A 23,109-nucleotide genomic window follows, 5' to 3' on the forward strand; every position below is an offset into this window, starting at 1 on the left:
GGGGGGGGGGGGGGGGGGGGGGGGGGGGGGGGGGGGGGGGAGACATGCTTCTGGCTCCTCCCCCGTTGGGGGTGTCCCCCAACAGTTTCCTCATGTCCATCTGTGTCAGACTCTATGCTGGGCCCTGAGGACACTGCTGTGCTCCGGGGCTGACTTGACCCTGCCCTTGTGGGGCTTACGGTCGGGTGGTCAAGTATAAGAGACACTGAGTCCTGTGATAGGGAAGCCCAGAAGAGGCCCTGTCCCAGGCTGGGGTCAGGGAGGTCTTCCTGGAAGAGGCAGATATCTCACACCATTCCTTTTGGCTTTGGTCCTCACCTGCTAAACCCCTGACTTACCCCTTAGGTCTCAGCTGAGCTGTCCCTTCCTCCAGGAAGCATTCCCTGATCTTAGGCTGGTCCACATACCTGACCATGACCCAGACCAGGTCTAGACCCTGGCCCTGCCTCCTTCGGTCTCATCCCAGCTGTGATTTAATGTTTACTTGAGGGATTTGTGGGCTCGTAATGTCTCTATCCTGGACTGGGCTCTAGGGGGACAGGCACTGGTTTGTCTTCTCTTTCACCATGTTCCTCACCTCCAGTGTTGTGGCTAGCATGAGGGCCCGCAGTGTGTTCACTGAGAGAGTGCCATGAGGGGAGGTGACAGCTAAGCGGGGCTGAAGGAAGAGGGTCACAGGATGAGGGAGCAGCAGGAGCAGAAGCCTGGAGGGGGCACCTAGCTGGGCAGCCTAGAGGAGCTGCTGGCAGTTTGGTGTTTGGAGTGTTAGGAATGACAAGCTGGAGAGGTGCACATAGCACGGTAGTGAAGGCTGAGGATGAGAAGAGCCTTAGGAGGGCTCTCAGGGCGGGGGTAGGGGGAAGCTAGGCAGCCTCGGGGGCTGAAGGCTGTGGGGACCTGGGGAGGGCAGGAGAGAGGGGCCCCGGCCAGACCTTTGCCTGGCCGTGTTGCAGAGCGCGGGAAGACGCTGGTGCAGAAGAAGCCCACCATGTACCCCGAGTGGAAGTCCACATTTGACGCCCACATCTACGAGGGCCGAGTCATCCAGATCGTGCTGATGCGGGCAGCCGAAGAGCCCATGTCCGAGGTGACGGTGGGCGTGTCGGTGCTGGCTGAGCGCTGCAAGAAGAACAACGGCAAGGCCGAGTTCTGGGTGAGGGCGTGGGGGCGGCAGCCGCGAACACACGGGTGCAGGCAGCGTGGGTGAGGGCGCGTGGGCTGTGGGGGTGCACGCGTGTGTGCACAGCGTGGGGGTGGGGCGTGCGGCTGCACAGTGGTGCCTCCATGTGTGCGTGGGGTGTGGGTGAAGGAACACGGCTGTAGGAGTGCACGCGCGTGTATGGGGTGGGTGAGGGCACGTGGGCTGTGGTGGTGCACACGCGTGTGCACGGGCCCCGTCTGGCCTCCTGAGCAGCTCTGTAGCTGCTCCAGCTCTGCGATCCACCGGGTCCCAGCTCCTCTGAGTCTGTGTCCAAATCCATTAAGGACCCTACCTCGGGGTCGGTTGTTCAGGGGAAATGAGCCACTGGATGCCAAAGGCTTCCTGTAGTGCTGGGCACATAGTAGGTGCTCAAGAGAGTCACCCCCACCCCTACACCTTCCTTCTTCCCTTTTAGTTTCACAGAAGCAGGATACGCACATGGTAAAACATCTCAAAATGTGTGTGCGGGGATGTCCCAGCCCCACCACCAGGTCCAGACCCCCTCTCAGAAACATCCGTCATCCCAAGTTCTGTTGGAACCTTCACAGGTGTTTGGGGTGCAGGCGGGCCTGAGGGAGCACAGTTATGTGGCTTCAACAGTGAGGGCATGGGAGAAAGGGAAAGCCGAGGACCACCACTCACCCGCTGGAACCCGGCCTCCACACGTGCACCTGGCCACATATCCCTCGTGGCCACAGGATATCTGTGCTGCCCGGGTGTCTCTTGCCCCCTGGGGTCACCTTTGGGCTCCTGCAGCTAAGATGTCCCCATGGGAAAAAACCCCAGACCGTCGGGGACTCTGGTCAGCCTCCCGTGAGGCATGAAGGGACCAAGCCAGGAGAGGAGTTGATGCAGAGCTGTACCAGCCCTTGGCCGGCCAGGCGGAGATCCTTGCTGTGTTCTCTGTCTACTCTGCCGAGGGACAGTATCAGGGAGCAGGCATGGGTCCTGGGAGAGGTGAAGGTCCTGCCTTCGGAACTGTGTGGGGGGACTGGGCGTGCAGAGCCCCCTCCATGGAGAGCACCAGTGTGGGGGTGTCAGCACACATCTGTCTGTCTGTCTGCATGTGCAGGGACTGGGGGAGGGGGGCTCTATTCTAAGATCCTTGTCAAGGGGGCAGCAAGGGTGGGGCTGGGGAGTTTCCCTTCCCACTCTGTTCCTGGGCCGTGTGGCCGGCCTGGGTGTGAGCTGGATCCTTTCACTTCCCCAAATGTAATAATACCCCTGGGTTGGGGTGTGGGGGCGGGGCTCAAGGGCGGGGCCATGCCCACACTGGGCAGACAGGTGTCCGGCTCAGGCTGCCAGGACTCCCTTGGCCTTGGGGGACCAACCATGGGGGCGGGTTCTGAGTCCAGCTTGGCTGGAGCCCGCCCTCACTGATCCTCCGCCAACCCTCACTTCTGCAGCTGGACCTACAACCCCAGGCCAAGGTGTTGATGTCTGTGCAGTATTTCCTGGAAGATGTAGGTAAGACCCTCCTGCCCTGGGCTGGGGACGTAGGTTGAGAGGCTGGAGCTAGGATTGAAGCTCAGGGAAGCGGTCCCTATCAACGGTCTCCCCAGAGCCACCCTGGGAGGGACTCCAGGAATGTTGTCCTTCCCGGGGCTGGGACTGACTTCACGACCCCACGGGCCCCAGATTGCAAACAGTCCATGCGTGGTGAAGACGAGGCCAAGTTCCCAACTATGAACCGCCGTGGAGCCATCAAACAGGCCAAAATCCACTACATCAAGAACCACGAGTTCATTGCCACGTTCTTCGGGCAGCCCACTTTCTGTTCTGTGTGCAAAGACTTCGTCTGGTGAGGGATGGCTGTGTCTGCCGGGGTGGGGTGGGGCAGGGAGGGCCCAGAGCCAGCCCTGACCCTGCTGGGGGCTTTGTCTTTCAGGGGTCTCAACAAGCAAGGCTACAAATGCAGACGTAAGTGTCTTCTCGGCCCAGCTTGCGTGCCCACCGGCGCCTATGTATATACTCGGGGGAGCCTGTGTCCCCATGTGAGGACTGTGTGTGTGGACAGGGTCCCTGTGTGCCCGTGTGTGTGCTCAGGGGAGCCCATGTCCCCGTTGTGAGGACGATGTGCCCAGACAGGATCCCCGTGTGCCTGTGTGTGTGCTTAGGGGAGCCCGTGTCCCCGTGTGAGGACTGTGTGCCTGGATGGGGTCCCCATGTGCCCGTGTGCGTGCTTGAGGTTTCCCCTTCAGAATGTAGGTAGGAGAGCCACACCCAGCGGGGCCAGGGGTAGGGGGGGTTGTTGCTGTGGCTCACAGAAGCCAGTTCTCTGTGTCTCTTCCCAGCCCACTCACGCTTGGGAGCATCGCAGCCCAAATAGGCCTCAGTACAGGATTTACACAGAATCAGTCAGAGCCACCCATCACGGCTCTGTTCCCCCAGACAGCTGAGGCAAACTTTTCCAGTCCACCCCTGGCTGCGCATGTGCTTCTGTGGGGACGCGTGTTTGCCTAGGTACACACGTACACACGTGGCTATGGTTCCGGACACAGGCTCTGGAGCCAGATGGCCCGGGTTCGAGTCCCGGCTCTGCCACTTCCTACCCGGAGGGCCTTAGGCAGAAAGACTTAACCTCTCTGTGCCTCAGTAAAATAGGGCTAGGAACCATTATAAAGATCAAATGGGGTAAAATATATAAAGCTGCCTTTTAGGCGATAGACACAATAATGATTCTGTACCGGGAGTTCCCTGTTCTTACGCATCAGTATGTGTGTCGCAGGCTCTTTGTGTTGGGTGTGTGTGTGTTTGTGTGTGTGCACCTGAGCGTGAGAGAGCGCTTAGGACCTGTTTGCTGTCCTGGTTCCTGCCTGCCTGCGGTCCTCTTGCTGCAACACTCCATGCCCCTCGCAGCCGCCCCCCACTGCCCACTAGGCCCCCTTGAGCCACCCCTCATCTCGGAGACCCTCCCGATTGGCCTGTCCCTCCCTGCCCCTCCTCTTCCCAGGCCCCTCCTGCCAGGGCAGGCAGGAGGAGAGAAGAAGCCAGCTGTGGGCCCCAGGCCCGTGTGGGGTGAGGGTGTGGGCGGTCGGGGAGAACAGCGGCTTTGTATAGAGGGCCTGACCGGCCCAGCGGCGCCAGCTCACAGCTCTGCTCCTCCCGCTGCCTCCCCCCACCCTCGGCCTGTGCCCCCTCAAGAATGCAACGCTGCCATCCACAAGAAATGCATCGACAAGATCATCGGCCGGTGCACGGGCACCGCAGCCAACAGCCGGGACACCATAGTGAGGCTGGGCCCGGGGCGGGGACCTGGGGGGGCTCGGCCAGCAGGGAGGGATCCGGGCTCTCCCCAGCCTTTCCCCGTAGAGCCCACCCTTCTCCCCATTTTTCCTGGTCCGTCCTGGGACTCCTGGGTTGCCCAGTCCCCGGTGGGGGGGGGGGGGGGGGGGCCCCGGGGGGGCCCCCCCCCGGGGGGGGGGGGGGGGGGAGCCCTGTCGGGCATCTTGCCCTGCATGGGGTTGGGGAGAGCTAGGGGTTGAGGAAGGAGCTGGCACTGGTCTGGGACCCTCAGCCTGTGACCACCCCTGTCTCCTCCCCAGTTCCAGAAAGAACGTTTCAACATCGACATGCCGCACCGATTCAAGGTTTACAACTACATGAGCCCCACCTTCTGTGACCACTGTGGCAGCCTGCTCTGGGGGCTGGTGAAGCAGGGATTAAAATGTGAAGGTGCGTGTCCCCCAGCTTGGGGGCTAGGGCAGGACAGAAGGGCACTCCCCGCCGGCGCCTGCCTACCCGGGTTTCTTAAACTCCAAACAACTCCGACTGCTTTTGCCCTGTTCCTGGGGGAAGGCCTCGATGCTGCCCCCACCCCCTGCTGGCCTGACTGCCTCTCCCGTTTACCTGCTGTGTGACCAGGAGGGCCCACCTCTCTAAGCTCAGTGTCCTCAAGGGTAAGGTAGAGTTAGAGTAGAGTACGGCCCAAAGAGTCATGGGGGAGGGGGACGCAAGGCCCGACGCACACTAGCAGGTGTTCAGCAAATAAGCCTCATAGACCCCTGCCCCCTCTCCAGGCTTTAGCGAGGCAGAAACAGGAGAAACGCCCCCTCCCCCCCACCCGCGCAGAGGGAAAGTGACTTGTCTCAGTTGTCCTAGACATTCCTTAAAGGGTTTAGAATTAGGTCTCATAGCTATGGCTTTTTCTTTTTCTTCTTTAAATAATGAAAAATTTGAAGTGCTCGGGATGCTCCAGATGCATTTATTTCTAAATAATAGAAATATTTTAGAAATTAGAAATCAGAACAGGAAACCCAGCGGACCGCACCAAAGCTCTGGTTCTTCCTACCCTCTTCCCTCCTCCCTGCCCTTGGCCGAGCCTGGGAAGGGAGACAGTTCTTCCAGAGCTTGCTGGTGGCCTATTTGGTCCCGCCCCGGGCAGGGGCTCTGATGGCCCTGTCTCCTTCACCCCAGACTGCGGCATGAATGTCCACCATAAGTGCCAGAAGAAAGTGGCCAACCTCTGCGGCATTAATCAGAAGCTCTTGGCGGAGGCGCTGAACCAAGTGACCCAGGTGGGCAGGTGCTGTGGGAACCCTGGCGGGGGGCAAGGGGTGTTTATAACTTGAAAAACCCCACTTTTGGAAGATCCAGTCCCAAGATTTAGGCAGCAGAAGGTGGTGAGCTTGTTCTCATAACAAATTATTTGAGCAGTTCTTTACTTGGTGAGCCTGGAAGAACACAAGGTTGGAATGCTTGGAACTAAAAGTGTATGTGTGCGTGTGTGTGTGTGTGTTTGGGTGTTTAGATGTGGGAAGGGCTTGAGGAATGCTATAAAACCTCAGGTAAAATTCTAGAATCAGTTAGAGGTGAAGGCAGCACAAATACCAATCTATTGGGTAAGTGGTTGGGAGGCGGGACTCAGTGTGCCAAACTTTTGTTTGTAATCGCTGCCTTCCAGACCATCAAGATGTCCCTGTGCCATGGGAAGTTGTGTGTGTGTGTGTGTGTGTATACTCACGTGTGCACTACCTGGAGGTCCTGGGCTCTGCCCCTGCTGGCCCCCAGTGGTTGGTTTTGAGAACAGAGTTACGGATGGTGGGGGTCCTTCCTCTGGGCTGGGAGTTCTGATCACGGTATGCCTGTCTGGCCGCCAACCTCTATCCCCTCCTCCAGAGACCCTCCCGGAAGTCAGAAACAGAGACTGTTGGAATCTACCAGAATTTTGAGAGGAAGTCAGGAGTCCCTGGAGACATTGTCCCAGGTAAAGCTGGGCCCATTTTCTCCAGGAAAGCCCCCACTCCCCACTGGACTCGAGATGGGAGCCCGACCTCCCCCAGTTGCCAAGACCTGAGCGGAGGCACCACCCCTGGAGAGGGAGCCCTTTCCTCTCTGAGGCCCCTCACCCCACCCGACCCCTTGGCCCCAAGGGCGGGGGGCCTCAGCGGACAGAGACCTGAGTCTAAAGTGCCATCTCTTGGGCAGACAGTGGGACCTACGGCAAGATCTGGGAGGGCAGCAGCAGGTGCAACATTGAGAACTTCACCTTCCACAAGGTCCTGGGCAAAGGCAGCTTTGGGAAGGTAAGGGGCCTTTGGGCCTGGGGCAGCTCAAGGGGCCTGGGCCCAGCAAGGGCCCCTGCATCCCACCCTACCTGGCTTCTTCCCGATGGGGCAGGGCTGGGGTGTCCTGGCCCTTTGGCCTGGCCTTCCCCTGCTCAGCATCCTGCCCACCCATCAGGTGCTGCTGGCAGAGCTGAAGGGCAAAAAGGAGTTCTTCGCTATCAAGGCCCTCAAGAAGGACGTGGTTCTGATCGACGACGATGTGGAGTGCACCATGGTGGAGAAGCGAGTCCTGGCACTTGCCTGGGAGAATCCCTTTCTCACCCACCTCTTCTGCACGTTCCAGACCAAGGTGTCCAGCTCACTCATGGTTACTGCCCTAGTAGCCGTGGCCTGCCCCCTGCCCCCCCATGTCCTCAGGACAGAGGTGTCCCCTACTTCCCAGCTTGCCCCCGGTGGTCCTCAGCAGCCTTCTGCCCTATACTGTGCCCCTGCTCACCCCTCTCCCCATCCCAGGACCACCTGTTCTTCGTGATGGAGTTCCTCAACGGGGGAGACCTGATGTACCACATCCAGGACAAAGGCCGCTTCGAGCTCTACCGCGCCACGTACGTGAGGGCCCTGATGAGTGTGTATTGGGGGGAGTCCACTGCTGGTCTCCCCTCCGTTCCTGCTTCCTTCTCCCTGGAACAGCCAGCCAGGGCTAGAGCTGGGGGTGGGGAGACCGGAGCTGGGGGTCTCCCCAGCATATGGGAAGTTGTGGATGGTGGGTGAGTGCCAGCATCCTGTCCCCTCCCTGAGCCTCGGGCAGCCTTGTGGATGGTGATGCTGCACAACACAGGACCCTGCTATAGGCCCCCAGACTGGCATGCACGCCCCCAACTCTGGCACATGTGTTTATCTATTTAAGTGCATACACTCTTATGATGGAGAATTAACTCCTTTGAAGCTCTACCTTCATAATTTCCTTTTTGGCCTTGTTTGCCAGCCCCTTCTTCCCTGATACAAGATGTGCTTAATGAGGCCCAGGTGGCCCGGAGTTATTTGCAGCATTTCCTGCCCCTGGGGGCGGGGATGGGGGCCCAGGGAGAAGCAGGAGTTGGTCGCAGAAATACGGGAACACTTGGTCTCCATCATGCAGGTTTTATGCAGCCGAGATCGTCTGTGGACTGCAGTTTCTGCACAGCAAGGGAATCATTTACAGGTACAAGGCGACGGTGTGTTGGGGGTGGTTTTAGAAGGGAAAGCTCCAACCCCATCATAGACCCCAGAAGGCTCTGCATGAAGCCTGGCCCAGCCATGGCCTCATCTCCACTCAGAGTCTGGCTTTAGTTGGGTATTTGCCTGAGCCTCCTACTCTATTGCTTGGATTTCTGTGGCCCCTCTGCTGAGGCTGGCCCAGCTCCAGGGCCTGGGAACACGTTGCCCATACTTGGCGCCATTGGCGGGAGCACGGAACTGCCTGGGATGCTGTCTCCCTTCCTGGAAGCGATCGGTCTTGCTCCCAAGCCCCGTCTGAGCTGTCGGGAGGGAGGGCCGGCTTCCATCAGTTTTCACCCAGTAAAAAACAGCCCCATCCTGGATGTGGGGAGGGGCCCATCAATAAGGCTGATCCCGAGCGCTGGGCTTTGATGTGGGACAAGGTCAAGATGCATGGTCAGATGGAAATTGAATCCATGGGACAGTGTGGATCAAATAGGACTTGGGTTCTAGAAGGTGGTGGTTGGGGGAGCCATGAACTGTAGCGTGCTCGTCCGTGCGTGCCATCGCCCTGGGGCGGGCGTGGTTCCTGAGGTTAGTGAAGACAGACTTCTGCTGTTTGCCCTTTTCTAGTACCCCAGGTGTATCAGTTATCCACGAAACCACAAACTGTGTAAAACAGACATGGTGCCTGCCTTTGTGGGGTCAAACCTGATCTCAGGGCCACGTCCGCTGCTGACTGGTTAGGTGACCCTGGGCAAGTGACGTCACCTCCCTGAGCTTCAGTGTGGGTTTTAGGAAGTCAGGTGGCGTGTATCCAGCACGTGGCACACCAGTAGGGGTTTTTCAGGAAACCCGTGTTTTTAGCACCTCTTCTTCGGTTTCCTTTTCTCTCCCTCGTTCCCTTGTCCCCTGGGGGGAGGTCCTAGGCTTACAGGACTGGAAATGGAGACATGGGGGCTGAGGGAAATGGGGCACTGGCCCCCGGTGACTCCCTTTCCTCCCCGCTCGCAGGGACCTCAAGCTGGACAATGTGATGCTGGACCAGGACGGCCACATCAAGATCGCCGACTTCGGGATGTGCAAGGAGAACATCGTCGGGGACAAACAGGCTAGCACATTCTGCGGCACTCCTGACTACATCGCCCCTGAGGTGAGCGGGCCGCCTGCCGGCCGCCCGCCCAGGAAATGTCTCCGCAGGGTGGGGAGACGGTGATGCCCCGAGCTGCGGCCAGGAACACGAGGGAGCCTGGCCAGGCCTCCGGCTCGGGGGCTCCTCTCAGCTCCGGCCCCGCTTCTCCTGCCCCAGATCTTGCAGGGCCTCAAGTACTCGTTCTCCGTGGACTGGTGGTCCTTCGGAGTCCTTCTGTACGAGATGCTCATCGGTCAGTCCCCCTTCCATGGGGACGATGAGGACGAGCTCTTTGAGTCCATCCGCGTGGACACCCCGCACTATCCCCGCTGGATCACCAAGGAGTCCAAGGACATCCTGGAGAAGGTGGGAGGCTCCGGGCCAGGCTGGCTGGGGCGGGGGGACCAGCAGACACACGGGTCCTGGGAAGGCCAGGGGCCCCTCGTCTCCGGAATGGCAGCCTCGCCGCCGGTGCTCTGGTCCTCACGTGGTGAGGGCATTGTTGGCTCTCCGCGTTCCCGGGAGCTCCTGAGTCCAGCCGCGCTGAATCAGCCCGGCACAGTGATTATGAGCTTAGGGCAGGAGGCAGACAGACCTGAAGCTAAACTCGGAGTCTGTCTCCCGATCTGCTGAATGGAGGCCGTAGGAGAAGCTTCCTCACGGGGTTTTGGGGAGACACCCCATGAATGCGTGGTGCTCGGCTCTGTGCCCGGCACGTCGTGGACACCCGGTAAACACCACTGCTTTGACTCACGGACCCCCGGCAGGAAGTCCCCACAACCCTCCTGCGTGGCCTGTTGTGTCTGGGGGGACCCTCTCAGCTTCAGAAGCCCTGGGCTGGACCATGGGGCCAGGCTAGACCCTCCTGGGCCCTTCTGGGCCCGCTTGGGATTCGCTGAGGCCCTGGGTTCCCCAAAGTCATCGGATGCTAACCAGGGCCCCTGCTGGGTTACAGCTGCTTGAAAGGGATACAAGCAAGAGGCTGGGAGTGAGTGGGAACATCAAAATCCACCCCTTCTTCAAGACCATCAACTGGACTCTGCTGGAGAAACGGGCTGTGGAGCCGCCCTTCAAGCCCAAAGTGGTACGTGATCTCACTCCCGTGGGGGCCACCCACTTGCTCCTGCCCTCCACTGCCTTCTGGGCCCTGCCTCCCTCTCGCTTCATCGGCACACTTTCCTCCTCTCCATCCTTCTAGCAAGCCTGCTTCCCTGGCCACCCCGGCACCTTCTGTCTCTGCCTCTACCTTTGTGTTCTCATCACACACCGCCTCTCAGTCAGTCAGTCAGTCAGTCAACAAACGGGGGGGACTGTGGATCCAGCCACCCTTCAGTGGACCTTTAACGCCCCTGTATGCCAGGCACTGTGCCTTGGCAATCAGTTAAGTCCTCTCTCCCTGCCTCCATCCACCCAGTCCATCTTCCAGTAAGTCTTAGAAATGCCAAGGGCCCGAGTGCAGGGTGCGGGGTGCCATGCTAGCTCCCCAGCAGAGCAGGAAGCCCAGAGCCAAAGGAGTGCTGGCTCTTGGGAGAGATAAGAAGCTTGCACACTGATGATCGTTTATGATATGAGATGACCATGCAGGGGCTGTCACAAGACCATACATGATCAGTTGTCACTGGGACAACTGAGCAGGAGCTCAGATACAAAGAACAGAGCAGGGCTGAGGAGAAGCAGGATGTGAGCAGGGCAGGGAGGGCGGCTAGGAGGCCTTCCAGACAGAGGAGGGGTCTTTCCACAGAGGTCCGGAATCTGCAGAGGCCTCCTAGGAGCTGGCAGGAGAGCAGAGGCAGGTTGGTGCCCGAATTCTCAGATAAGGAGTTGGACTCCATGGCCCTTCTGTGACCTCGGCTCTTCCCTCTGGCCTTCTGTCAGGACACTCTGGCAGCTTGCGCAATGTGCCCCGCGATGTTCCTCGAGGCTAGAGAGTGCTTCCCCTGAACCAGGGGCCTCCTGGTCTGGGCACCTGCTGGGGGAAAATCACACAGCCTGTTCTCAGTCTCTTGCTTTTGATAGATGGGTAGATTCCTTTCTCTGCAGCAAAAAGCACGGGGCAGGGGCAGGTGTGTGGGTCTGTGGGAAATGGTTAGGGACCTAGGGCAAGCTGTCTGAGGGTACCTCCACGCCAGGAGCGCACACTCTGGGAAATGGGTCCAGGGCTGCCAGTTTTCAAAAGCAGCCAGAAATCTGGACTTTTATGTCAAAAATTGCCCAATTGTAAAACAACTGGCTCAAATCCATTAAAACCCAGTGCCAGTCAGAATGACTGTACCTGCCTGCTTAGTTTGGCCTGAAGGCCACTGGCCTGAGATCTCTTCTGTTCCCATTTCATTGTATCCTCAGGAGCAGAGAGTTGGCAAACTTCTCCTGGAACAGTCTGATGGTACATATTTTAGGCTTTGCAGGCCAGACGGTCTCAACAAAGCAGCCACAGAAAATTTGTCAACGAATGGGTATAGTTTTTTTTTTTTTTTAAAGATTTTATTTATTTATTTGACAGACAGAGATCACAAGTAGGCAGAAAGGCAGGCAGAGAGAGAGGAGGAAGCAGGCTCCCTGCCGAGCAGAGAGCCCGATGTGGGGCTCGATCCCAGGACCCTGAGATCATGACCTGAGCCGAAGGCAGAGGCTTTAACCCACTGAGCCACCCAGGCGCCCCCGAATGGGTATAGTTTTGTATGAATAAAACTTCATTTGCGGACACTGGAATTTGGATTTCATTTCATGTTTACATGTCATGAAATGTTAATCACCTTCTTGATTTTTTTCCCCTAAGCATTAAAAAATGTGAAAGCTGTCCTTATAGCTCTCGGGACCCATAAAAACAGATGGAGGGCGGGGTTTGCTCGGGGGCGGGGTTTGCTCATGGGTGGTCATTTCCTAGAGCCTCGTTCAGGACAATGCCCACATCTCCTTACCCAGGCCCAGGGCTCTTTGCTGGCTTCCTTTTTCCCCTTGGGGAGACGGCATCTACTGTCCAGCCAGGCTCCTCTCAGGCTGTTGGGAGAGACTTCCTATTCTGTTCTTTCTCTCTCTGTCTCTCTTTTTAAAATTCAAGTTAGTTAACATCTAGTGTATTATTAGTTTCAGGGGAGAGATCAGTGACTCATCAGTTGCATATGACACCCAGCGGTCATTACATCATGTGCCCTCATAATACCCATCAACCAGTTACTCCGTCTTCCCACCCACCTGCCCTCCAGCAGCCCTCACTTTGTTCCCTGGACCTGAGAGTCTCTTAGGGTCTGCCTCTTTCTGTTCTTAATAAGGTCAGCTCTGGCCTGGCCCAGCACCGCAGGGCTTCTGAGATGTGTGGGAGGCAGTCTCGGGAACTTGGGGACCTTCAGGAGGGCCCCCCTCCTTGGGTCCCGCTCACGTGCCGCTGCCCTCTACCCGCAGAAGTCCCCTGGAGACTTCAGCAACTTTGACCAGGAGTTCCTGAACGAGAAGGCACGCCTCTCCTACACCGACAAGAACCTCATCGACTCCATGGACCAAACAGCATTCGCTGGCTTCTCCTTCGTGAACCCCAAATTTGAGAGATTCCTGGAAAAGTGAGGTTTCCAGACATGCCTCCCCACAAAGCACCCCAGCCGGGGAGCCTGGGTCAGGCAGCATGGCCTGCCCACACGGCCTGGGCATGGCAGGCTGGGCAGCACCACCCCTTCATCGGCAGCCCCCTGCCCACCCACAATTAGCAAGAGTGTGATTGCCTGGTTTGTGCTGCTGCCGCCCCTTGGCCCCCAAGAGGGGCCTTGGCTCCTGTCTGGCTGGGCTCTTATGGTACTTCTGTGAACCCTGTGTAAAATTTGCTTTTCCTCTGCCGTCAGAGGGAAATTGTAAATCCTGTGTTTCATTACTTGAATGTAGTTATCTATCGAAAAAATATATTATATATATATATACATATACACACACACACACACATATGTAATAGGCTGTATATAATGCTCAGTAGAGGAGAAACGTATGGGGGATCTAGTGATGTGTTGATTTTTTTAAAAAATATATATATATATATATATGTACACACACACACACACACACAGGAACAAAAAAGGAGCAGAAACTGTTTGAACCTCCAGGTTCTTATATCTGTGTGTCTAAATAAACACCGAGTGGTACTGAGCTGGCTGTCGGGACGTGTTTGTCCCAGGAAGCTGGTGGCCGCTGCTCCCACCTCGGCGGCTGTCCTGGAGCTGAGAGCTACAGACACAGACCCCTGGGTTTTCATGCAAATGTGTTTGTATTTATGGGTCTCCTGTGGCTCCGAGGCCCTGGGCCTAGAGCAGAAGGCTTCTCTGCGTGGCAGAAGGGATCCCTGAACGTGCCTGTGGGACGGTGGATGGGAGGAAGTGGGAGCAGCTGCCGACAGGGTGTCAGGAGAGAGAGGGCCAGTGTGGAAAGGCAGAGGCATGAGCAGAGGCCGGGAGCAGGACAGGGAAGAGGAAGGACATAGAGCTCGGGCCTCAGGCCCATCTGGATTCAAATCCCAGAGTAGCGGAAAGACGTGGTGTGTCAATCATGTTAAGCCTCAGCTTCCTCATCTGTAAAATGGGGGCAAGGCAAGGTGATGCTAGATGGAACTCCACACCTCGTTGCTATGTATCCCCGACCCTGCCACAGAAGAGTCTGTGTTAGGATTCTAGAATCTATTTCTCAAGAGTCCTGGCCTACCTGGGGAAGGGGAGGAGAGCAGGGTGGGGGAAGGGGATGAGAAAATGCTGAGTGGCTGTGTTGAGGTTGAGGGCCCTGCTCCAGTATGCCTGTGGTCAGTGAGGACAGTGGCTCCAAGGGACAGAGGTGGCGACCAGTGACCCCTGAGCCTGGGCAGTTCTCCCCACTCCTCCCTCCCTCTTTTCCCCTGCCTACCCTCCAGCCCCTCTGGTCCAGCCCCTGGCCCTGCAGCCCTAGAGGTAGGCAGAGTGCCCCAGCCCTTGATTGGCTGGCCCCCACAGCCAGGCAGCTGACTTCCAGCAAATTCATTTTTGCTGGGCCGAGGTACAAGTTTCCAAGGCTGGAGAGAGGTGGGGCTGGTGCCGGCGGGGGGAGGGGGCCGTGGGGACGGGTGGGGCCGACTCCCTCAAGAGAATAAAGTCCCCCTTCCCTCTCCATCCACCAGCTCCTCTCCAGGAAATGCTTTCGTGGAATCCCTGCTCTGCTGTAGGGCAGGGAAAAGCCTGGAAGTGAGGTTTGGTCCCTTGGGCTCACAGTCAGGTTGGGGGATCCAGGATGGCACAAGGCTCTACTGGGGCACGCCTGTCCCCGAGCTCTGCTGCGATCACACACAGGCCCCAAGAGCTCCCCTGGGGCTGTGTAGAGTGGGTTTAGAACAAAAATATGGTTGGTGGTTGAATTCCAAGGCTCCTTCCATTTTCTCTCAGCTCCAAGGCAGACCCTTGCACTGAGGACCCTACTTCCTCCTGTGTGGAGATGGGGCAAGTGGTTTGTTAGCCAGAGGCAGTGGAGGGTGGTGGGGAGAACATGGTGCTGAGAGCCAGGAGCCTGGAGTTCAAGTCCCACTCTGCCATCCACAAGTTTTTCCACTGGGACTCCGTTCCCGTCATCTATAAAATGGGACAATCCTGCTGCTTTGAGGGGCTCCTGGTTCTGGGGAGCCCCTTCAGGACTGATGCTGGTAGCCCACAGTGTGGGCCTAAGAAATGGCAGGGGCTGGGCCTGTGGGGCCCACCTTAAGGAGCCAGAGAATGGGGATGGGGAAGCAGCCACCTGGATCCTGCCCCACTGCCTGGGAGGCTGGAGGCTTTTTGCCTCCAGGCCTGTTCTCAGAGCTGCGAGGGGCCAGGCCTGACCTGGTGGCCTCAGGAAATGCCTCTCATGGCTGGGCCCGGAGCCACATTTTCGCTGGATTCGGAGGTCTTCTAGAAGCAGGCAGGTGTGCAAACAGCAGGGCTGTCGGCCCCCATGGCAAGGGCCAGAGGGAGCGCTGCGCCGGCTGCACACGGGGCCTCTCGCTCAGTACTGGGCAGGGTGGTGCGGAGGCAGGAGGCCGGGGTGGGGGGCAGGAGCATGGACTCTGCTGTGAGATGGCTCTGGGTTCAAATCCTTCATGTCCCTAGTCGGTGACTTCCATGAGTGACAACCTCCCAGAGCTTCAGCTTTTCTGTCAAATGGGGATAACCGTGCTGCTACGTGTGGGGGAGGTTGAGGTCTCTACGTGTACCCCATGGACTCAGGACACTGCAAATATGCTCCGTAATCAGCAGCCACCGTGACTCCGTCCCCTCAACGGGACGAAAGGTGGTCAGGACAGAGGGCCTGCCAACCGGGCCTCTCACCGGACTGGATGAAAACCTCTGAGGCACCTGCCCCATGTCCCAGCCATCCCCCTTCTCAGGCAGAGCTACGGGGGAGCCTCGCCCACAGGCCCCAGGAGGCTGGCCGGCCCTTGCATGGATTACTGGGGAAGGGAGCAGAAGGCCCAGCAGTCAGGGAGCTGGTTGAGTACCAGCAAGGCCAAGGGACCCAAACGAGCAGGTTAGAATGTGCCAGCTTAGGAAGGCACCCAGAGATCTGGGAGCACAGGGCAAGGCTACAGAGAGGGGTGAATGAATGACCACACAAGTCCCTTTAAGGCAGGGGCTGTCAGATTCGGTATACTGTGCATACCGAGGAGATATGACCACCGTGGCAAGTTCCAAGCGGTGGGTCTCAGGGCTGGCAGCGCGCTGGAGCCCCATGCCAGGGCTGCCTCTGGTCGAATGATCACCTCTGGAGGGGGACCGGCCTTCAGTATTTTCAAAGCTCCCCAGAGGGTCCGAGCTGCACGGGGATCAGGAGCCAGTTGGGTGGGAGCCAGGAATCTGCATTTTGCCCAGTCATCCAAGTGAAATCAGGAAACGCTGCTCTCAACAGGCCACACTCTGGAAGGCGAAGTCCTGTACCTCCCAAATCACCGTCCCCGCGCCCGCCTCGCCTGTGGTCCCAGAGGTCCCCTCTGAGCTGAAGGCTCAGAGCTGGCTGGGCTACAGCGCCCTCTGGTGGTCATCTGGCTGGCAGGTGCAGCTGCCGGCTCAGACCAGGCAGGACCCGCTTTGCACCAGATACTGTGTTGAGTTCTTAACCCACCTTGTTCCAGCAAGGAGGTGCTGTGCTGAAGGATCATTTTGCAGAGGCTCAGGGATGCGGAGGTTATACATCTGGGTATCTATCCTGACCTTTAACAGGGTCCTAGGGCTAGTCCCTATCTCCAATCTAGTCTCTGGCATCCACCCCAACATTATGGTCACATTTCCTCAATTTATTCCTTATTAAGGTGTGCACAGCCGATATGAGCTGGGAGGTTTATCGCAGATTTTAATAGCAGGAAATAAGGAGGTGTATTGCATTTGCCAAGATGGGAGGGGCTCGTGGGCTCCAAGACGTCCCCACTGCAGCCCACCATGCACCTGCCTTCTCCTTGACCCCTCTAAGCTGGATAGGACCTGGCTCCCTCCTGCGCCCTAACTGTGCCCACTGGGTGACCTTAGGCTGCCCTGTGTGGGACTGGAGGCTGGAAACCCTGTTTTGGTTCCTCTGAGTCCTGACTACCCTCCCAGGCACCTTCTTATCTCCTTGGTGCCGGCGAAGGGAAGATGCACGCAACCGAAAAAAGGAACCTGGAAGCAAAGAAGGGGCAAAGGAAGACCCCCAAAGGTGTGAGCCAGGCCTGAGTCAGTACGGACCAGGTGATGCCAGGCCTGTGAGGTTTGGGGCACTGGGGTACTCCCTGGGTCTCTCCTATGATCAAATCCAACCTTGGGCGGCTGTAGCCTCAGTGATTTCAACCTTTGGAACTTTAATACCAGTCCCCAAATCAGGCTTTTTCAGTGGCCTTAGAAGACCCCCGGGTTCTTCTCTTTCCCTGCCGAGAAACCCATACTCTGAAAGCCCAGCCCTTTGCTGCTCAGCCCACATTAAGCAGCATGCAAATCTCAAAGCCTTCTTGGGAAGGCATTTTTCTTCCCCACCTTCTGAGAGGGGAGCTTGGCTTTCTATTGATTGCACCTGTGACGGTAGACAGGCGCGCTGTGGGTGGGGTGGCAGTCTGGGCTCTGTTCCCAAATTCAGGCGTTGCCTCATAGAACAGGTTCCTGCTCTGTGCCAGGAGCTCAACAGGCATCACTTGGAGCCGTCTCTCCACGGCGCTGATCTAGCAGTCTCAAGAGCCCGTGAAGGGGACATTCTGGGTCCAGCACCGCGCTTGACACTTTCCCTCCACCATCGAAGGCTGAGAATCCCAAAACAGCCCCATGAGGTAATAACAGTTAGTGTCCCCATTTTACACATCTGTAAACCGAGGCTCTGGGAGGTTAAAGACAATCTGTCCAGGGGCTCTGGGCCGGAGGCTCAGCTGTGATGTTTTCCACAGAAACAAGCAGTCTCCCAGGCTTGCTTAGGAGCTGTGAGGGATCCTCAGCAGCTCCAGGAAGAGGGGAGGTGGGCCTGGTGACAGGCAGAGCCAGTGGAGGCAGCTAGGAGGGGACACAGGCAGGCTGCCTGGGAGCTGGAAGGACACTTGGAGTCTGTGGGTCTTCAGTGGGGCTCTCCCTGGATTCACAACGGAGCACTGGGGTTAGAGAAGAAAGGGGGCTGGGCCAGGTCACACGGGGAGGCAGAGGCTGGGACAAAGGTAGACCCTCGGAGCAGCCAGGTGTGTCCCCAAACCTCCCCCTCCTGTAGGACACCAGCGTGGCTCCTCCTTTCTGCCTACTTCAGACTCACCCTGACCCTGGCATACAGTGGGTGGTCAGGAAATGCTGATGAATGAACACGAGTCCACTGAGCACTTGCTAGACCCCCAGCACTATCCTGTGCCTCCCTCTCTGCTGCCCTGCCCCTGCTCTGGCGTGGGGAGGGGCCAAGGGTGACTAATAGACACAAGCAAGGAAGGCTGCCAGTCCTGCCTTATGGCCCTAGCAATGGCAGGGGACCAGAGTCCACGGACCTCAGAAGACAGTGTCTACCAGCTGGTGAATGGCAGAGGCCCAAAGCCTCAGCTGAGGGTTGGGACCCCGTTCAAGAGCAAGGCAGCAGCGGCTGGCCAGAGTCCAGCACGAACCTGCCATCAATAATATTGGCAAGGCTTCTCCAAGCAACTTCCTGGGTTTTAAATAATGAATTCAGAAACAATTAAGTGAATTCTGCATACTTTGCGTCAATAACAAGTTAAAAATACCACACTTCACAAAAGCCTTGCTTTGAATTGGAAATGGGTCTCGTTAAGCTTAAATGTTCCTGAATTCTCCGTTTGGAAACAATGTATGTTTAAAAAAAAAAAAAAAAAAAAAAGATTGTCTTTACACCCTGGTTTTTAGGTTTGACAATAGCGGGATATCCAATGCCTTTGTTTTGATTGGGCCAGCAGGGGGCAGTGCTGATGACCAACCTATGAGACACAGGTGCAGAGCCCGGGTGGGGTCTCTACCTGCCTGGCCCCAGCTGTGGCTTGGTGTTTCACCTGTAGCTTGTATATAACCTGCTCCAGGCAGTCGGGAAGCCGCTGCGTGGAAAGTTCTCCGTGTGTCTCGGCACACAGTGAGTACGCAGGAAACCTAAACCCATTGTTCTTATTCTGAGCTCGTGAACCCTTTATTTGTATGTGTTTGTCTCCTGACAAGGCATGGCTGGCCCCAGCTACTGGTGTCCAGGAATTGTGTAGAAAGGGAGGGGACGGGGTTTCCCTGGGTTGGGAACGAAGAGCTGCAGACGGCGAGTCGGGGGCCGGCTCCGGACCCGGCAGCAGGGTCCTCACTCCACTCCTGCCCTCGCCGTGGGCTCTGGGCCGAGAGCCAGCTCGACAGCAGGAAAGTGACTGTCTAAGACTGGTATGAATGGCGAGTGGGTCTCGTGTGGATTTAAATTACGAAAAACAAAATTTGAATGTCAAATGCCGCTATTCTTGGCACCAGTGAGAGCCAAATGATACGAAAGGCAGTAATTACCCCTGTCAGGAAATTCTGTTGGAAGTTACCGGCTGCCACAAAAAGGACAGCCGGCGTCTAGAGACTTCGAGGCCCCCTCTTGCTGGGTCTTACAGCCCACACTGGTCTCTCTCCTCAGCCCTCATGCCCCTCCCCCACGTGTTCCAGAGGCAGGGCTGGGGAACCTTCTGGAGGCCCCCAGATGCCTCTCCTGCTGGTGGGATCCGAACCGCGGCCAGGCAAGCTGCACTGATGTTTCTAGGTCCTGTGCTGGGGGCTTTTCTAGCACATCTGAGGTCCTGACTCTGAGATGAAGGCCGGACTTGATTCATTCTGTGAGCATTCAATAAGCACTGACTGCAGGTCAGGACGCTGGGAGCGAGGAGGAGGCCTCAGGGTCTCTAGGGGGAGGCAGGTTAAGGAGGCAATGACAGGGACTTGGGGTGGCGCACCCCCTGGGCTGTGGGTACACAGAGGACTTGCTGGCTCTTCCTGGGAGAATAGCAAGGACAGGGAGAGGCCTTCGGGAGGAAGAGCGAGACCTCTAATCTGGAGAGCTATAGAACAAGTAAATCCCTGTCATACCTGCAGTCTGCTAACTGCTGAAATGCAAAGCAGCAGTGGGTCCCTCTTAGCAAGGCTGGGGAAGGTACATCGGCCCCCTCCCCCTGGAAGGCAATTTGACACTCTCTGGGGATACTGAAGACCCAGAGTTTTCTCTGCTGGCGAAAGTCATGGTGGTGACATTGAAAGTCGCAGGGGCAAGAAGGTTCGTTGGCTCGTAGTTTGTGAGATTCCCGAGGTGGGTACAACCCCAATGTCCTCGGCAGGATAGGAGATCAGGAGCTGCAGGTGAATTCGAGCAGCAGAAGCCTGGCTTGTCTGCTTTCTCCATGGAAGAAAGCCACCTGCGTCCACGGTGATAAAAATCTCAAAGCCACGTTGAGGGAAAAGCACAATGGGGAAGGATGAGTGCGGGGTGATGAAATCGGCAGCCCGAGCTCAGGCTGAAGTTGCGTGTGATGTGCCGTTCACGGAGCAGCAGTGGGAACGCTGGGCTGGGACCCTGGCCACTGCTGGGGGTGAGGAAGGGCTTTAGGGTACCTGACGGGCTGTAATGTTTCGCCTCCTAAAACAAATGTTTTATGCACGTAAGGAAGATCTTTATAGGTTTATAAAACTCAGTGGAGGGTCTCTGGATGCTATTTTAATTTCTGTGCCTATCTTGACATTCAAAACATTTCATAATGTTTAAAGGCATTTTCTAAAGATTATTTGAGAGAGAGGAAGAGGCAGTGTGCCAGGGAGGAGGGTCAGAGGGAGAGAAGCAGATTCCTACTGAGTGAGTGAGGGGCCTGCCCCGGGCTGATCTCAAGACCCTGAGATCCTGACCTGAGCAGAAATCAAGAGTCAGACTCTCAACACACTGAGAGCCACCCAGGCACCCCTAAAAGTGTTTATTTATTTATTTATTTTTATTTTATTTTTTAAAAAATATTTTATTTATTTATTTGATATAGAGATAGAGAACACAAGTAGGCAGGCAGGCAGGCAGGGGGTGGGGAGGGAAGCAGGCTCCCTACTGAGCAGACAGCCCAATGCAGGGCTTGATCCCAGGACCCTGAGATCGTGACCTGAGGCAGAGGCTCAACCCACTGAGTCACCCAGGCGCCCTCCTAATGGTGTTTGTTTATTTATTTATGTATTTATTTATTTATTTTTTAAAGATTTTATATATTTATTTGATAGAGCAAGACAAAGCGAGAGAGGGAACACAAACAGGGGGAGAGGGAGAGGAAGAAGAGGCCTCTTGCTGAGCAGGGAGCCCGATTCAGGGCTCGATCCCAGGACCTTGGGATCATGACCAGAGCCGAAGGCAGATACCCCACGACTGAGCCACCCAGGTGCCCCATTATTTATTTATTTATTTATTTATTTTAAAATATTTTATTTATTTGCTAGAGATCACAAGTAGGCAGGCAGGCGGGGAGGCGGGAGCAGGTTCCCTACTGAGCATAGAGCCCGATGCAGGGCTCAATCCCAGGACCCTGAGATCATGACCTGAGCTGAAGGCAGAGGCTTTAACCCACTCAGCCAACCAGGCGCCCTCCTAAAAGGTGTGGGGTTTTTTGTTTTTGTTTTGTTTTTTTAAAGAACAGCTAAGTGTTCTGTCTCTTGACCTGACTGCCGGTGACCAGGTATCTCTTTATAATGACACACTGTGTATCGTTTCTCTGTGCTTTTCATGACGGAGGTGACATTTCAGTTTTTGAAAATTAAAAAGAATGAATGGATAAGAGGCTTGGGTGGGAGCAGCAGTTCAGACAGAGGGACAGAAGAGAGCAGAGGGCTGGGAGCTGGGCAGAGCCCTGTGTATGCAGGGCCCAGGGATCTCTGGTGCCCTGAGTGGCAGCCCTGCTCCCAGCCCCCGCCTACCTGTGGTTGGGCCCTATGCTCCCCACCTGGCCATGAGGCGGGGCCTGATCCAGGCCCAAGCCTGCATGGGGCTGGCTACAAAGCGAGCTCTCCAAGAGGGACACCAGCTGGAGGTAAGGAGGTTGGCTTCGAGAAGTGGATCAACCAGCACCTGCTGGGTGTGTGGCCTGCGGCGGGGGGAGACTAGGAGACTGGCATTTCTTGGCGTGGGGGGTGGGGTGTGGCTGTGCTGATGGGGAAGGGCAAGCAGGAGAGGGCAGAGCGGCCCTCGGTGGAGGCGGCGAGAAGCACCCCACACGGTTCCATGGGTGGCTGTCTTTAGGAGCTCGGGTAGGCTTTTCTTGGAGTTTTGGAAGGTTGGGGGAGACCCAGCAGGTGCAAGGGTGTTAGCAAAACTGCATTACTCTGGAGGAAGCGAAAAACAAGCTCCAGGAGGCAAAAGTTGGGTTCTTAAGCTTTTGGTATTTCTTCTGCATCTGCAGCGGCGAGTCGGAGCCTGGGCGCAGTGCGGGAGTACATGGGGAGCAGGTACACCTGACGGACGTCAGCAGTGACTGATCTGGCAAGTCATCCTGTTAAGAAAATCTCAGACATAAAGGAAGGTATAGAGAAGGATTCTGCCCCGGACTGAGAAATAAAACATGAGAGAGAAAACTGCCCCCTGCCGACCTCCCTCCCTAGCGTGCAGCCTCCTCCTTTTGTCTGTGTTTTTCCGAAGGGACCAGAATCTGTTTCCAGAGTGAGGAGCATTTCTCTGCGTCCCTGAGCATAGGCTAAGGAGTGGTTTTGCATGTTTTTAAGCTTCATATAAACAGTTTCTGTCCTAAGGATCCTTCTGCCCCTGCATATGCCCGTGGCATGCTTTCAAAATTGATTTTTTTTTTTTTTGCCAAAGCCTATAGCTCAAGTGCATGTTTTTCCTTTCTGTGAGTGCCTTGAAATTCACACAGGATATAGTCTACCCACTTCCGGTGTACAGTTTGCTGGTTTTCAGTGTGTTCATGGAGTTGTGTGACCATCATCACAATCTGTGTTAGAACAGTGTCATCACCCAAAAAGAAACCCCAGACCCTTTAAGCACCACCCCCAACTCTAGACTTTCTGCTTATAGATTGGCCTATTCAGGACATGTCGTATAAATAGAATCAGGCAATATATAATCTTCTGGGACTGGCTGAAGCATTCCTTTCTGTGGTTGTGTAGTCCATCGTACAAAATTACCACCATTCATTTATCCAGATAAATGATGTGGAATCTCGCTTTCAGCCGAGATGGAGTGAAGGGACTGGATTTACCTTCCTGCCTGAAAAAACAAAAACAAACAAACAAAAAACTCTAAACAACAAGATAAAATCAATGAAGCAACAGTTCTCAAGACGCTGGATGTCAAGCAATGAAGGTTAGGACTCCCTGGGAGATCCCCATCTCCCAGGAGGTAAACCCTGTGATTGCCCTGACTTTATTGCTGGGAGACAGTCTCCGGGCTGAGGACAGGGAAGGGCAACACAGGTGGGGCCCAGGGGGAGGCTCCTCAAGTTGAGAAGAAGAAGCTGGAAGTTCAGGGAAACAAGGTGGCTAGAGTTTACAACGCACGGAAGATGAGAGAGTGTGAGAAACCTGGAGAGCTGCCAAGGACCTTCTCCTGGGACTCAGCTGAGTGTCCATCCCTATAGGCATGTAGGGAACAGACCCAAGGCTGGGAGAAAGAACGCT

The 23,109-nt window shown here is 56.3% G+C and overlaps 1 protein-coding gene across 2 annotated transcripts in view; it reads left to right on the plus strand.

Moving 5' to 3' along the window:
- Positions 1–13,276, plus strand: part of PRKCD (protein kinase C delta) — a 28,961-nt gene extending 15,685 nt beyond the window's left edge. For both annotated transcript variants that reach the window (XM_059389944.1, XM_059389945.1), the window contains 16 exons: positions 954–1,153; positions 2,608–2,668; positions 2,840–3,002; positions 3,090–3,121; positions 4,346–4,431; positions 4,747–4,876; positions 5,618–5,718; positions 6,320–6,407; positions 6,629–6,726; positions 6,884–7,057; positions 7,222–7,313; positions 7,847–7,909; positions 8,920–9,058; positions 9,215–9,403; positions 9,993–10,121; positions 12,437–13,276. In XM_059389944.1, coding sequence (XP_059245927.1) covers positions 954–1,153; positions 2,608–2,668; positions 2,840–3,002; positions 3,090–3,121; positions 4,346–4,431; positions 4,747–4,876; positions 5,618–5,718; positions 6,320–6,407; positions 6,629–6,726; positions 6,884–7,057; positions 7,222–7,313; positions 7,847–7,909; positions 8,920–9,058; positions 9,215–9,403; positions 9,993–10,121; positions 12,437–12,595 — 1,904 coding nt within the window. In that variant the 3' untranslated portion in view covers positions 12,596–13,276. The remainder of the gene's footprint in view (positions 1–953; positions 1,154–2,607; positions 2,669–2,839; positions 3,003–3,089; positions 3,122–4,345; positions 4,432–4,746; positions 4,877–5,617; positions 5,719–6,319; positions 6,408–6,628; positions 6,727–6,883; positions 7,058–7,221; positions 7,314–7,846; positions 7,910–8,919; positions 9,059–9,214; positions 9,404–9,992; positions 10,122–12,436) is intronic.
- Positions 13,277–23,109: the final 9,833 nt, after the last annotated feature.

Source organism: Mustela nigripes, chromosome 2 (assembly GCF_022355385.1).
Source record: "Mustela nigripes isolate SB6536 chromosome 2, MUSNIG.SB6536, whole genome shotgun sequence".
Taxonomy (NCBI): Eukaryota; Metazoa; Chordata; class Mammalia; order Carnivora; family Mustelidae; genus Mustela; species Mustela nigripes.